At 32.5% G+C, this 14,845-nt stretch overlaps 1 protein-coding gene across 1 annotated transcript in view; it reads left to right on the top strand.

The window, feature by feature from the left end:
• The first annotated feature begins 336 nt into the window (after positions 1-336).
• LOC119645130 (laminin subunit alpha) overlaps positions 337-14,845 on the top strand; it is a 28,349-nt gene continuing 13,840 nt past the window's right edge. Inside the window, exons 1-2 of the mRNA XM_038045067.1 lie at positions 337-868; positions 2,212-2,358. Coding sequence (XP_037900995.1) covers positions 626-868; positions 2,212-2,358 — 390 coding nt within the window. The 5' untranslated portion in view covers positions 337-625. The remainder of the gene's footprint in view (positions 869-2,211; positions 2,359-14,845) is intronic.

Raw genomic sequence — 14,845 nt, 5'->3', positions numbered from 1 at the left:
ATGAAACCGGCCGGCTTTTCTTTTTCAATTCTATGTTTATTTTCTTCTGTTTTTTTTTTTTTTTTTTTTTTTTTTTTTTTTTTTTTTTTTTTTTTTTAAATTCATTCTTAAGAGTAATATAAATGTGAAGAGAGAAAGATAATTTTGTTTAAGAAAATAAAATTGTATGCGCTCTTCGGTATGATATACTCACGCGTCACCATAAAGATTTCAATAGTGCGGTTAACTGCACTGCGCACGCCAAACATGAATGAATTTTTAAGATAAGAATTGACCCAACTGCAAAAGCAATAGACATAAAGAAAAATTAATGTTGACTGGTAAGATCAGTTGCTGGGGAAGAGCTATCCAGTGCGGTTGGATGGTCTAAAAAGAATAGAACGAGAAACGATAAACAATCAAAAATAAAAAAGAAGAAAAATTGAAAATAAATGTCTTTAAGGATAAGATAAAGCGCATATATATAAACGAACGTGGATATCTGTGAAAAGCAGTAAACAAAAAAAAAGCAAAAAAATAAAATAAAAGAATAAAGGACTTTATTTTTTTTTTTTCTAAAAATACATAAATGAATAGTGTGTGAGAGTGGATAAGAAATTTTAAAAATTTTGTATTTTTTGTTATCATGGTCCTTAAACGCCATATATCATTATGCCCTGCCGGTGCGGTTGTGACTTTAATATTACATTACTTGATAAGCAATGCTAAAGCGGAATTAACTCCGCCATATTTCAATTTAGCGACTGGACGTAAGATTTATGCAACCGCCACATGTGGCATGGATACCGATGGTCCCGAGTTGTATTGTAAATTAGTAGGAGCAAATACAGAAAATGATCACATCGACTACTCAGTAATACAAGGCCAGGTAGAATATTTTTTTCATAAAGCAAAAACAACAAAGAAATATTAAAATATTTATTAAATCTATTAAGAAGCATTAAATTTTAATTGCCGCATATGCTACGCGATAGTGGATTAAAAGTTGATCACCGGACGAGGTGCTTCGCCTCCACAGAGAGTGGAGGATTAACGTTTATTTCCACGAGGTGGGATAACAAAACTGAACGGGACGACTCGCCGTGTGGTGTACATCAGCGGGCCAAGGGTATTCTCAGCTCTATTTATTTTGCTAATTCCCGTTACGCAATAATGAATGTTATATGTTGTTAATTCCGGCCACATTAAAATCTGCCCATAAACGGCGATGAAAATTTTATTTGATTTGGTCACCCTAGTGCTTACCTAATCTAACCTAAGCTAACCTAAGCTTCCCATAGTTTTACAAAATTTTATTAAACTACTAAACATGAATAAAAATTTCAATTCGAAATATAAATTTTGAAAGTAATTTCGGTATTAGGTCCACATTACAATATTACACGTAATTCAATAACATCAACGTATATAAGAACTTAAGAAAAGATAGAAGAACGAAGATTAAAAGCAGAGGTATAAAATTGATCTAAAATCGTATCCAAAGACAGGTTTATGGCATGACATCTCAGCTGTTGGATCCCACCTTAATAGCTGTACCAACGAAAACCCGAATATGAAATCCAAAAACAGAGACTTGCGGTAACATCAATGCCTCAGACATTTTTTATATATGAATTTAAGAATATTTACACAATCCAATCAGATATTAATTTTTTTCGAATCAGTAAAAAATACATGTATCGGGGAAGTTTTTCTTTTAAAAACAAAAAGCAGAAATATCGTACATCAAACTACTACGACTGCGTTTCTAGGCGTAAGTGAGTTTGAGGTTAAATAAGAGTGAGAGTCCTGAACTCACCAAAAGTCATATAATACTGATCGAAGAGAATGTAAGAAAAAAAAAAAAAGAGAGAAAAATTTAAGATAACGACCGACAGACAGACAAATTGAATATTGCTTTCTTTTAGTTTTGTTTTTATCGTTAGCAAGGATTAGAGCGCTTTATACGATATGGTCTAAGGATGCATTACAAATAATCGGCAAATCCGATATATCTTCTGTGGTGGATACATTTACTTTGTGGAGAAAGTGCACTTGATTGGAAAACCCTATTCACTGATGGGCATATACATTTCCTTAATTAAAAAAAACAACAAAGAAATGGATTATTATCTTAATGTATTATTATTAAGTAACTTTCAATGCAATGATATTGAAAATGTTGTTTATTTCTTCATCTTTTTGTTTTTCGTTTTATTTTTTCCCCTTAAGGTTTGCGATTACTGCGATCCTACTATACCCGAAAAGAATCATGCTCCCGAACATGCAATCGATGGTACAGAATCGTGGTGGCAAAGTCCTCCATTGTCCCGTGGTATGAAATTCAATGAAGTCAATTTAACCATTGATTTCGGTCAGGTAAGCGTTTAAATTTCTTCTTCTTTTTTACCATCGCTTCTTACTTAAAAAATGTGAAAAAAAAATCACCTAAAGAATTCTCCTCAAATTGGTTTTTAAGCTTAAAAAATGTAAACAATGCACAGATTTCAAGTCAAAACAAAAAAAAAGTACCCTAAAGGTATTCAGTAAACAACCTGTCTTTAAGATATTGAAAGCATTACACCGAGAAAAATATTTGCGGCATATGCCCAAGTTGTACAGTCATACAGTTTCGAAAAATTTAATTTGAAGGCCTATGTCCCTCTACCAAGGAGGTCAACTTTAATATTCCTCTCCATTTGTCGCGGTTTTTCGCTTTTTTGTACACATAAGCTGATCTTTCGTCATTGGATCCCGTAGCTCCATTAAAGCTATTCCCTTTAATGACCTTAGCTTAAGCTAAAGTCAACTAAAATTAAACGAGCTTAAAACAATATTTATAAGTATTATTGCACCGTTACGATCCGGTAATACCCTAAATAATGTTATATGATTTTTGCTGTTTACAGTGATTCATTGTTCACGTGGTACACTCGCATTTGATGTACATCAGCTGTGAGTGCACGGCTGGACTACATAAGTATATGATTTTCTTTTTCTTATTCTTCTATGCATAAATTTAAGAATCCTTTTTTCTCTAATTATAACTAGGTTAAGTCTTTAACCTTAGGTATTATCTAAGTCATCCCAGTGTTTTGTATATATGGATAAATGAATGAACTGACATAAATCGGAACCAATAAATATTCATAATAGTTTAACTGAAATTTAACGGCAATTAAATTAGGTTATAAAAAACACAAATGACAAATTAATTTATTTCAGTGTAATTTATCTCGATTATTTACAGTGTATACGTTTGAGTTTTCATATTTTTTTTTTTTACTTTTCTTGTATAGTTAAAATGACTGATTTCTTGGCATCATAAATAAAAAAAAAAAAAAGAAAAAAAACAAAGCAACATGATCTGCGTTCTGTTTCTCTTAGGCTATAAAATCTTCTTCACCACAGAGGCAACGTAGAATGTTTATAAAAATTCTATATGCTATGCTATGCTATAACTTATAATAATGAAGTTTTTAAAAGATATTTTTTGTACATTTAAAGTTTAAAGCTATTTCTAAAATGAAGTTTTTTAAGAAAATATTTTAATTACTAACATACATCTCATGTATATGTATATGCCAGGGCGATATAATCATTAAGAGAAAGTCCATTAAATTGTATATAGTTAGTTTATTACCTAGGCGATGGACCGGGGGATAATCTGTTCTTTTTCCCAATCATTTAGAATAAAAGGTGAAGGGAGAAAGTATATACACAGTCTGTAATCACCTAGGCGAACTTAGGAATGCAAGTGAAGTTAAGAAGTCATTTATTTTGCTTTTCTTAGTGTATGTTAAGAAGAGATTTTTTTTTTTTTTTCTTTGTTATATATTGGAAGAGCATAATTAGCATATTTTTACCTTTAATGAAGGCAATAATGTTAAGGAAAGAGCGAAATGGGACAATAAACATGAATTAATCACAAAAATGCTTTCAGAATTTTCGAAATACAGTTTAACAGAATAGAATCGTTCCTAAAGACCTGTAACCTCGAAAAAATTCCTACTGAAAAAAGCTATGACCAGACTATATTCTAAGGAAGAATAGAAGAAGCGAAATACGTCTGATATTACATGACAAAGCGAGTCTTTACTAACATAAACTGTTAAGATATGGTTGATGGGATATAAGCGATTACGCAATCATATCCAATTTTTAAGTTTGAAAATTTATTGTCAACGAATTAAGTGGCTTAAGACAAGAGCAGAAGATACTAGCAGTGAGTAGATACTGTTCTATACCATGTGTATAATAAATTCGAAGACTAAAATCTTAAAGTACTAAGATCTAAGGCTATCGGCTTTTTTGAAAACTCTAGCATACTTGAGAGATTTGATCCTACGACCGTTGTGTTGTTAGTCAAGACTCTTTGCCTAGTCGGCCACTCAGGCGGATATAGTTCCTAATATCGACTTTCAATTTAAGTTCTAATTAAATTTTAATTTATATTGAATTTATGAACTGAGTTTTCACTGTACACTAATTAAAGTTTTTTTCTTTTTCGAAATAAAACTGAATTATTGTTTTTGTATAAATATATAATATGCATTTTGTTATTTTTAAAAAAAATATTTAGAGTTTATTCATATTACGCAGAACATATTCACAAATTTACCATATGTTGCCTGTATTTTTTTACACGATTTTTTTTGCACGGTCTTTTAAGGAACGTATCTGGTCTAGAAAAAAAAGAGTTGAATGTGTATATGTCAGATGTTCATCTTATTTTGTCCATCCCGTTCTAAGACGGAGGGAATTATGCAATTCAGCAGAGCTGTACAGAAACCTTGTATAAAATAAAAAACATATTTACTTTTGAATACTTTTTGAATACTTTTCGGATATAGGAACGACGCTTTGAGCCAATTCGGCTGATTTCCACATTTCTATTGAAGATTTATCAGTAAGGAAAAATGCAGATGAGCCAATTTTAAACTCTACAGTAAAGTTTAAGATTGTATGCTAAAAAAGAAGAGGTACTATAATTTACGGTTCCGGTATACATAGCGGAAAGGAAAAAGAAAGAAAAACAAAGAGTTTTGTCTTTTGCCTAGTCTAGGTAAAAATTTGAGGTTATGCGCATACTTTCATCTAAATGAGAATTAAGTAGACGAAGATGGCGAAATTCTCCAATCGATTGACACAGAAAGAAAGGCTGCGAACATAATGGGAGTATTCGATGTCTGTTTCTATAAAACAATTGAGAAACTACGTGTAGTGTACCTTTTTTAGCGAGTATGGAAAAGAAGTAAACGAATGATTCAATCAAACCTCAACTCCTCAACTCTTCTTATAAATCTTCAGTTGCTTTAGTTTACTTTAGATGCTGTACAATAACAAAATTAAAGTTAATCCGAATAGTCTTGAGTTTTTATGAAATGAAAATTGAATGATCACAGCTGGACTGCAACCATTTAAATGTAAAAATGATATAAACGTCTGCATTTTCTTTGTTACATTACACTTGCATATGGAGTTTCTTCGTTTTTTTTTTTTTTTAAAGGCTCTCATTTTTTTATTATAGTTGTAAGCTGTATGTTAACGCAATAGAGTCATGTTAAGATCAGAGAATTTTCATAGACAATAAGTATAGAGTGATATATGAATGATTTTATAAAATATGTATAGGTATATATGCTTTATATAGTATTCAGATTTTTGTTTAGCGTGAATCGCGGAATTGATTTATGTCGAAATTTATTCGACCTTAAAATCATTATTATGATCTGCGAAGCTTTGCCTTATCGAGAAGAATGCTTTTATTTCAAACTTTTTATCACTCGTGTTAGCTTAAGTTCGACTAGCAAATTAACTTAGTTTTAATAATGGATTATTTTCACTTTAGAGATTAAGGTTACGCCTTCGATTTATCGTTGATCCAATTAATCCAATTAATCGATCCTAAAAGTCAGCAACATCGAATCAGGGAGTTTACCGCTAATCGATTATCGAAAATCGATGTTATACGATTAATATGCCGAATCACGGATTTCTTCGTTCCATCTTTATTGATATTACAATATTTGTGTTTATAAAAATGATAGAAAAAAAAAACATTAAACTTGACTGGAAGAAGGTATTCAAAATTCGCTTCAAAATGAACGAACATTAAAATATTTTCACTTACGCTTATCTCTCTAGTTTCTTTAACTTTCTGATTTATTCATTTCTCTTCATTATTGTTTTCTTAAGGAAATACGAAACCCTATAAGTGATAAGTCTTGCATTAAGATAAAGTTAGAAATGAGAATTAAGAAATGTAAAAAGCGCTTGAAGCAAATGTAATTCATAATTTCATTTAATTAGCTCTTGGCGCAGGCATAGACTTCACTCTTCTTATCAATATTTGACATTTATGCACTGCATTGAAATCGCTTGCCGAGCGATTGCTTGTCCCGTTACATTGTGCGAGAATTGAAATAGATTTCAAAGCTTTAAATATAGTACAAAAGTATTAGTTATGTATTTTCGACTTCCTTTTCTATTTTTATATCAGTATATATATAAAATTGTGTATTTGAAAATTTCTATTCTCATTTTCAAAGAAACCGTTAAATCGTGATATTCCTTTTATGAAAAAAGAAATATTGCATAATATGTAAGACTTTTCGTTCATTTACAGTTTTTGAGTGGACTTAAGTCCTTTCGAAAATTTCGATTTCGCTGCCAGTCATCGTAGATTAGACGCTTGAAATGTTTGAACAAATTTTCAAAGTATTGAAATTTTTCAAAACAATCGCTTGTTGTTGACTTTCGAGGTGTGAGCAATTCAAGTCCGACTATAGACATTATAATATTCTCAGACCAATACCATTTAAGGGAAGCCCGATAAGCAGATAACCGTTAACCGATTATCGGTAAGCTATCGATTAATACGGTTTCTTAGCAATTAGTAGTTGTTTATCGAAGCAGTTAGAAAATATATGGGGCGACACCTTTTTACTCAACTCAGTAAATTATCGGTTGTTGATTGGGTGACATGCAGAGGAAGAAGACAGAAGACAGGCATGAGCTTCCGACAACACCATGCGGCAGAAAAACTTACTCCGTCCTACTTGACGGACACTTTTTATTTAATAAAATAATAATAAAAGTTTGTATTGCGTTCAGAATGCCTCTCCCTCTCTGCAGGTCCCTCTCTTATCTTTCGTGTTGGCAACGTTTCGCTTGGAATCGCTTGTAAGAGACTAAGTTTACTTACTGCTTTGATTATTGACACCTGGTACATTGTGAATTTTTTTCTTTGAGCCAAACTTGTAATCAGATATAATGTTATTATTATGTGTGCTTTAGGTTATTCGCTCGAATTCTGGGCAGTCTTTTTCTCCGAAAATTTAACTCCCATTGTACAGCATTTGCCGCCTAACTTCTGGCGATTTTCAAACCCAATAACCTACTTATGCTTGCGGGATTGGGGAAATAAACCCAAATCGAAGCTATTTCGAAGACCATCGGCTTCCAAATTTTACTTCGAAAACCAGAAAGACCTTTGGCATAAGTTTTCTGCAGAATAATAAGTCGTTCATATGTTTTGTTTACCTTTTGATTGAATTGTATTGTTAGATACTTATCGCCTTTATAAGAACTTCTATCACGATTTTACGACACCTTAATGTCGCGACACTACGATGCCCTTTACATATATTACAAGTGAAAAAGCCTAATTTTTTTATATTAAGCTTCGTAAGCGGAAAGAAAAAAAGTCCAAGAATCAAGTTTTTGTTTTGCATTTCACTTATGGTAGCGAAGCGAGTCTTAACAAACGATGGGAGGTGGGTTGATGTTTGATCGTATGGGACGGGGGAACGGATATACATAAGACTCGATTCACAACCATTAACTTTTCTGTCTGCGATCGTGAGCGTTTCAATGCTAAATCGTAGATAAAGGTGTTCGGATAGGAGGCAGATAAGCTCACATCGCTATAGTTAGCAGCACAAACAGAACGGTAGACCGTTTACCGGTCATGAATATGAAAGAGATATATGGATATGGAAAACCCACTATTGGTATGCAAACGACGAAAATCTTCAATAATTTATGATAAACATATCGTACATATTGTCAATGGGTAAATAATGTTTATATAGAACAATGTTTAGTTCTATATACATATATATTTATATACAGGACATTCCATTACTTACGATATTTAAAAGAAAATTTTTTTTTATAATTGGATAGAACGTGAACTAGTTACGTTTAGCTTTGTTTTGGGAATAAGTGACGAACTCTTGCACGCTAAAAGAACTCTTTGTACGATATTTTAGTAATAAATAAGTTGAAATTAAATTTCTTGATCTGGCAAAGTTAGAAAACTGTAATCTAGATTTAAATGGATCGAAGGACAAACAATTGATCTTACGCTTCAAGTTTAACAATATCCGGTATGGGATTTGATTATGCATAAGCTATTTGCATTTTGTTAATTAAAAATCTTTGACTCTATATCTGCTCCTGCTCCGTTCAGCTTGAAGCAAGATCAAATGAAAGAGTTCTTATGACGACGCTATAGGTATGAAGGGTATGAAAAGTTTCACACCAAGTCGTTTACAATTTCTTTTAGTGTATATGTAATATTAATTTTTATGTGTACATATGATTTGATGTTTGTATAAGAAAACAATAGGAAGTCCCAACTGATAAGCTGGAACTATGTAGATTAAAATGAAGAAGAAGAACAAGAAGAAGAAGAAGAACTCTTATCATTTCAGTTTCACTCCTTCATTTAATTGAAAACTATAATTGAGTTTAAGAATATTTTGCATACGAGGTCAACTGATATACATAATACATGTGTTTATGTGTGTGTATCTGTTTGTGTGTTTACACAGCAAAGTAAACCGTATTTGAAATCATATACGCAAACATAATCTATGTATAACGTTAACTTAAAAGTTTTTTTTTTTTGTAATAATGATTGCAAGGCATTTAAAAGGCAAATAAGTAAATCTAATAGTAGCATAAAATACTTGACGTAATTAATGCGACATGAGTTCCCAAAGTATTCATCTCAAAATATTTTTTATTTTTTATTTGTTTTTTAATCGAATCTCAAGGTTTAAACAAGAAGACGCAGTTAATTGTTTTAATTCTCCTTACCTTACCGTCTTCTCTTGTTTTTGATTGCGCTATGGGAATCGCTGGATATACATATATGTAGATATTTTAGATATCATATATATGAATTACACACTATGCATTCATAGTAAAGTACTCTCTTAGATGGCAATGAAGCGATAAGAACGCGGCGTTTGAAACTTATTTTCATTTTCTCAATTATAAGTATATGCATCATTAAAAGCAATGCGTGAATGCCTGCATTGTACGTATACGTATGTATGTATGTATGCTTATATACATATATATATATATATATATATATATATTTATGCATATGAGTGTATATCCACAATTTATGTGTGTATGCAGTAGTTTTTCTCCATCGTTCCGACTTTGAGTAAAGATTATCTCACACATGTGGAGTTGAATTTATAAAATATTTTAATGAGTATTTAGACGCTTATGAAAAAACAAAAACAAAAACAAAAAAAAAAAGCATTTAAGCATTTATCTTATATACTTACTGCTTATACTTTATGAGCGCATTATTATATTTGATCTATTTTGCTTAGTTCAACAAAAACGCGACGATTTTAAAAATATTCAACTGTAAGCAAATTACATGTATTTAACTATGTGTATGCATGTATGCATAAGCATATGATATCATCATGTTGTTTTTTGTTTTCTCTTCTTATTCTCCTCCATCTTCTTTCAGCAACATTATTAAGACGAAGCATTTTTTTTTTTTTTTTTTTTTTTTTTTGTAATGCGGTTGTCATTATTAGATATGTGGCTATGCAAGCAAATATGTAAATATCGAAATCTACATACATACGCATGCATCTGTTAGGATAATAATTCATTTAGAATATGTTGCGTCCGGGTTTTGAATGGAATTTCACATGAGCTCTATTTTTTTTCTTTTTCTCTTTTTGCGTTAATTTGTGTTAATTTGCTTAAGATTAGCCTACGGCAGGAGCCGAGAGAGCTTTTTCAACACTTTTCCTTTAACTTATTCGTTCGCAATAACTTTCTGTTGATTCCTCGAGTTTACGCGGCCTTTGTTCGAATCCTTCGCTGCCTAGAGATTTGCGACTTATCTCACTTTTAACCTTTACGGCTAATAATGAGCTTAGCATTGGGATGGAGGTGTGGTTGTGGTATGTGTTATTTCTTTTCATACTTGGTTCCTCTTTCTTTTTTATTTATTTATTTTTTTGTCCTCTTTACCTTCAGTTCTCCTTTCTTCTCCTTTAGGTTGCTTAAGAATATTTTTTACTGTTTTTTACTTTTACATTGCACCTATGCTAGATATAGTAACGACTTCGAGGTTACATAAGCATTAATAAATAAATAAGGAAATGAGTGCATTTTGTCTAAATATATTAAATAAACATTTCGAACGCGGTTTTGCTACTTTGTATATAAGTATGCGATGTGCAACTTCGTGTATGCCGATTGTTTTTCTTTATTATAAAAACGTGAATAACATTTACTATTCAAACTTTTGTCCACCACTAGCCAATCCTTTTTCCATCTATTGGACAAGATATGAATTTCATAAAGGGCAGATAGCTGACGTCTTGAGGCTTGGCATATAAAAGGCCATTTTATGGGTATCATGGTAAGAATGAAAGTCCTGCTCGAGCTCGTGTTAACCAGAAGGGGTAATGTCTTCTAATCGCAGCGGGGGAAAGTAACATATTTTGGCTTAGTACTGCTAAGGTTTTCTGGGCGACTTTTGCCATATGGCGCTGGAAGCTCGCGCGTAGGACATCCATTTTTTTGGTGTTAGAGATGGCAACGCAGTGAAATGCTCGTCAAGAAGAACGGGATCTTTTGACATTTCAATTTTGGCCTCGTCTTTAGTTGAAGAAACGGATTAACGGAATGACTCAACAATACAACGTTGCAAACTTGCGTCAAGTTATGAATAAAAAGGTTCAAATCGGTTAATGCATATAAGCGATAAAAAGAAAAAAAAATATTGTATTCTTGGTTATTGGCAACCAAGAAACTCTAAAGTTGTTCGCTGGGTTAAGAATTGTTTAAATGATGAAGCGTGACGTTTAGATAAATATGCGTATATGTCAAATGTAATTTATCATTTTAATATGCTGCCAGCTTTTTAATGCATGCCGCCATTTTTTAATATCGTTGCGATCTTTCTTAGCTTAAGTATAAGGTGGTGCTTCTGATTAGAGTGCGGGATTAAACTCTAACCGTTTTCATGAGTTCTAATATGCAAGCAACTAAAGTGTATTATAATTGAAATACTAATTGGAATAAAGTACATTCCGATTGGAGTTTTCCGCCTTTTTTATGCAAACACAAACCCCGTTAAAAACTCCATATATTCTCCAAGAACGCATATATGTATTCACGATTACAGGTATGTTATAAGTCGATTCAACAAGGACCGTCAATGCGTTTCTCTTTGAAAGTCCTGCGGATGCAAAAATTAACAGCGAGATGAAACTCGACTTGTAAAAAAGTAATATATGTACCTTCATGCATGGGTTTAATAATGCTCCCGATCTATTCATAAATACGCTTACTCTATAATTGGAAAAAAACTTTAATTAATCAAGATAAGAAAGTATTGTTGCCAACAGAGTACACTGAACAGCATATATCGGTGGAAAATTTTTAATTAAGTATATGTGGGAGAGAGCCACAAACGAAATATCGACCGATTGGAAGATATCGCGTTATGCGTACTAAGACTCTGTGTAATTACCGCTTGTGATTATAGTCAATGCACATTCACGATTTGCGCCACGTGTTTTCATTCATTAACTAACAATATTTACTGCACTTGAAAACTGTCTGGAATAACTGTTTGCCAATCTATTCAAAACTCGTTTTGGGGGAAATCATGCAAATGCACTAAAACTTGCGTGTTGAACAATGCTTTCAGAATGTTAGTGCAGAATAATATTTGTTAACGATATCAATGTGTGTGGGGGCGGTTTTGTTTTTTTTTCTTTTTTCGTCGTCATATTTCTAGCGCATATATTTTTACATGTATGTACGCCTATATATCCATTATATGTAGATTTGTTTTTCTCTTCGCTTTTTAGTAATTAAGTTTTTTTCTTTTTTTTTTTTTTCTCGTAATTATGAGATCATTTCTCATAGGAAGTTCCATTTGCTTAAGTAAAACAAATATTATTTCATTCACATTTATGATTATTGGAGCTTAAGACAAAATATCTGCCGTATAAACTCAAATTTATTTGATGTGTTTCATGCTTACCATCACAGTATGCGCGTCCATTAATTGTATTGTGTGGTGTATATAACACCCGTAGCACTTGCACGATCTACATAGATGAATTTTTGAATGAATTCTGCAGCAGTGTTTTAGTTCGCTTAGACGTTAGTATAGCAAATTTATTTCATGTCTGTGAATCAACAGCAAAAATGTGGTAGAGTTTTGAAAGATTAAAATTCCTTTGAAAAAATGAAGAAACACAAAAGTGATATAATCGTTTACATTACGTCAGGGGATATGAGTTGAAAATTAAAGTGCAGACTAGAATGAAATATATAAAAACATTCAAGTTTATATGCCCAGCAGCGAATATAAGCGATATTCTTTTCGTAGTTGAACTCTCTGGCAGTGAATGCAGGCTCGAAGAAGAGAAGAGTCCTGTATAAATTAAGTTTCCATGGGAAGTTGCCGCTGGATACAGGCTCCAAGGAGAGAAGAGTTCTGTATAAATTAAGTTTCCATGAGAAGTTGCCGCTGGATACAGACTCCAAGGAGAGAAGATTGTTGTAAATTAGGTTTCCATCAGAAGTTGCCGCTGCATACAGGCTCCAAGGAGAGAAGAGTTCTGTATAAATTAAGTTTCCATGAGAAGTTGCCGCTGGTTACAGGCTCTAAGAAGAGAAGCGTGCTGTAAAAATTACAAGAAAATTTTGAATTTGATGGATGTCGTTATAGAACATAACCTCAACATTGTCTTGAAACATTTCTATATAGTTTTGTCTTTCAAATTTAATCTAATTATAGCAATGGCTTGTAATGCACAGACATGTTAATATATAATCAAGCGGTGAGCACAAAAGTGAAACTAATTTATGGACGCAATACTTCTCTCCCACCACTGTATATATCATCAATTGTTTATGACGGCCTGAATATGCATTAGGAATACTTATGTCCGTTTAGGTAGAATAGCGCAAGCGATATGATCGTCTAGAAATCTGTCTGTTTGTTCAATTCACTATTACAAGCGTAAAAGTTCATGTACTTTGCAAACCAGGTCTCGGCTTTATTCTTTTTGCCTATTTATTTCTTTATTATTTCAAATGGGGAAGAAGAAGAAAGAGAGGTGATGACCGCCGCCTAGTCGGTGCGTGTCGAACGGATAAGTGTTATGCCGTAATGGACCGAGCACTCACTACAGCTACGACCAAAGTAAACTGTACCGTACTTGAGATTTTAACTCCTCTTTTTATATTTTATACTACTTATGGTACACGGTATATTAAGTTTGTGCAGACGTATGTAACACCCAGAAGGGCTTAAGATAGGCCCAGCTTTTATTATACCGTCTGATTTAGAATCATTTTCTGAGCCACTTTCTGATTTAAGCCCATTTGTCCGTCTGTTCGTCTGAGGGTGTTCAAGCTGCAGGCGGAAATTTTTAAGATATTTTCATGAAATTTGGTACATTGTCGTCTTTTCACCGAAGCACAAACTTCCTCTATAACGTCTTCTTTTGAAAACTCGTTATGTGGAAAAAAATTGCAATTTTCGAAATTTCTTGGCAAGAGCGGTTAAGTAATAGTATCTCAGGATTCAAACTTGGTGTGGAAACTTTGGACCACCTGGGGCAATTTTTTGAATCCCTCCTTTATATAACGAAAATTGAAGTTCATATTGGAAAAGAGCGTCAATTTCATCAAAGGTGTAAATGGTTTATGATGAGAATCGGGTTATAATTGTAATTTAAGATAGAAAAATTCACTGCACCAAATTCCTATTTTTTGACTCCTACTCTGTATAAGAATTTTCACGAAAATTGATAGCAATTTAAAACAAAAAAAAAAGCTCAAAAAAAGTAAGCTTTTATATGCAAAGCGGTCTAATTTTTAATATACAGGTCCACAATAATAAGTTCATAAGAACAAAGGGTATAATTTTTGGATTTCATAGAAACAATTATAATTGTATTGGACAATGTGGTGTAGGGTATTTAACAGTCCGATAATAATGTTTTCATTTGTTATTATATAAAGATTCTTTCGCCGTAGGAAAATTTATATGGCGAGCGGTTCAAAAAATTGCCCCATCCGATCCTAACTTTCCGCATCAATTGAGAACGCCTAAATAGTATTCGTCAGTGATTTATTTTGCGATATTCTAAAAATTACAGTAGGACGTTATATGAGGAACCATTCGAACCATTTTTCATAGGATCCGTCCCTACGCCGAATTACGCCGTTGCACCAAATTTTCTCAATATATCTCAAAAATTGCTACCTGTAGGTTGAATACAGAAAAATAAATGGACAGACAAGGATCAGAAAATGATTCGAAATTGATCGGTATAATAAAAGGTGGGTCTATGTGAAGTCATTCTGCGTATTACATACGTCTGCGCAAACTTAATATACGATGTACCGTAAGTGGTGTAGGGTATAAAAAGTGAACATTTCAATATCATTAATATTTATGACGTCGACGGACTTCTAGCAGATATTGATTTAAAATGGATCTCAAATTTCTACAAGAGCTGTCTAAGATTTCATCTTAAAAAGTGTTTCAGATCGCAAATTG

The sequence above is a fragment of the Glossina fuscipes genome, unplaced genomic scaffold, assembly GCF_014805625.2.
Source record: "Glossina fuscipes isolate IAEA_lab_2018 unplaced genomic scaffold, Yale_Gfus_2 1, whole genome shotgun sequence".
Lineage (NCBI taxonomy): Eukaryota > Metazoa > Arthropoda > Insecta > Diptera > Glossinidae > Glossina > Glossina fuscipes.
Note: the sequence above shows the minus strand (reverse complement) of the source record. Positions and strands in the feature narration are given on the sequence as shown.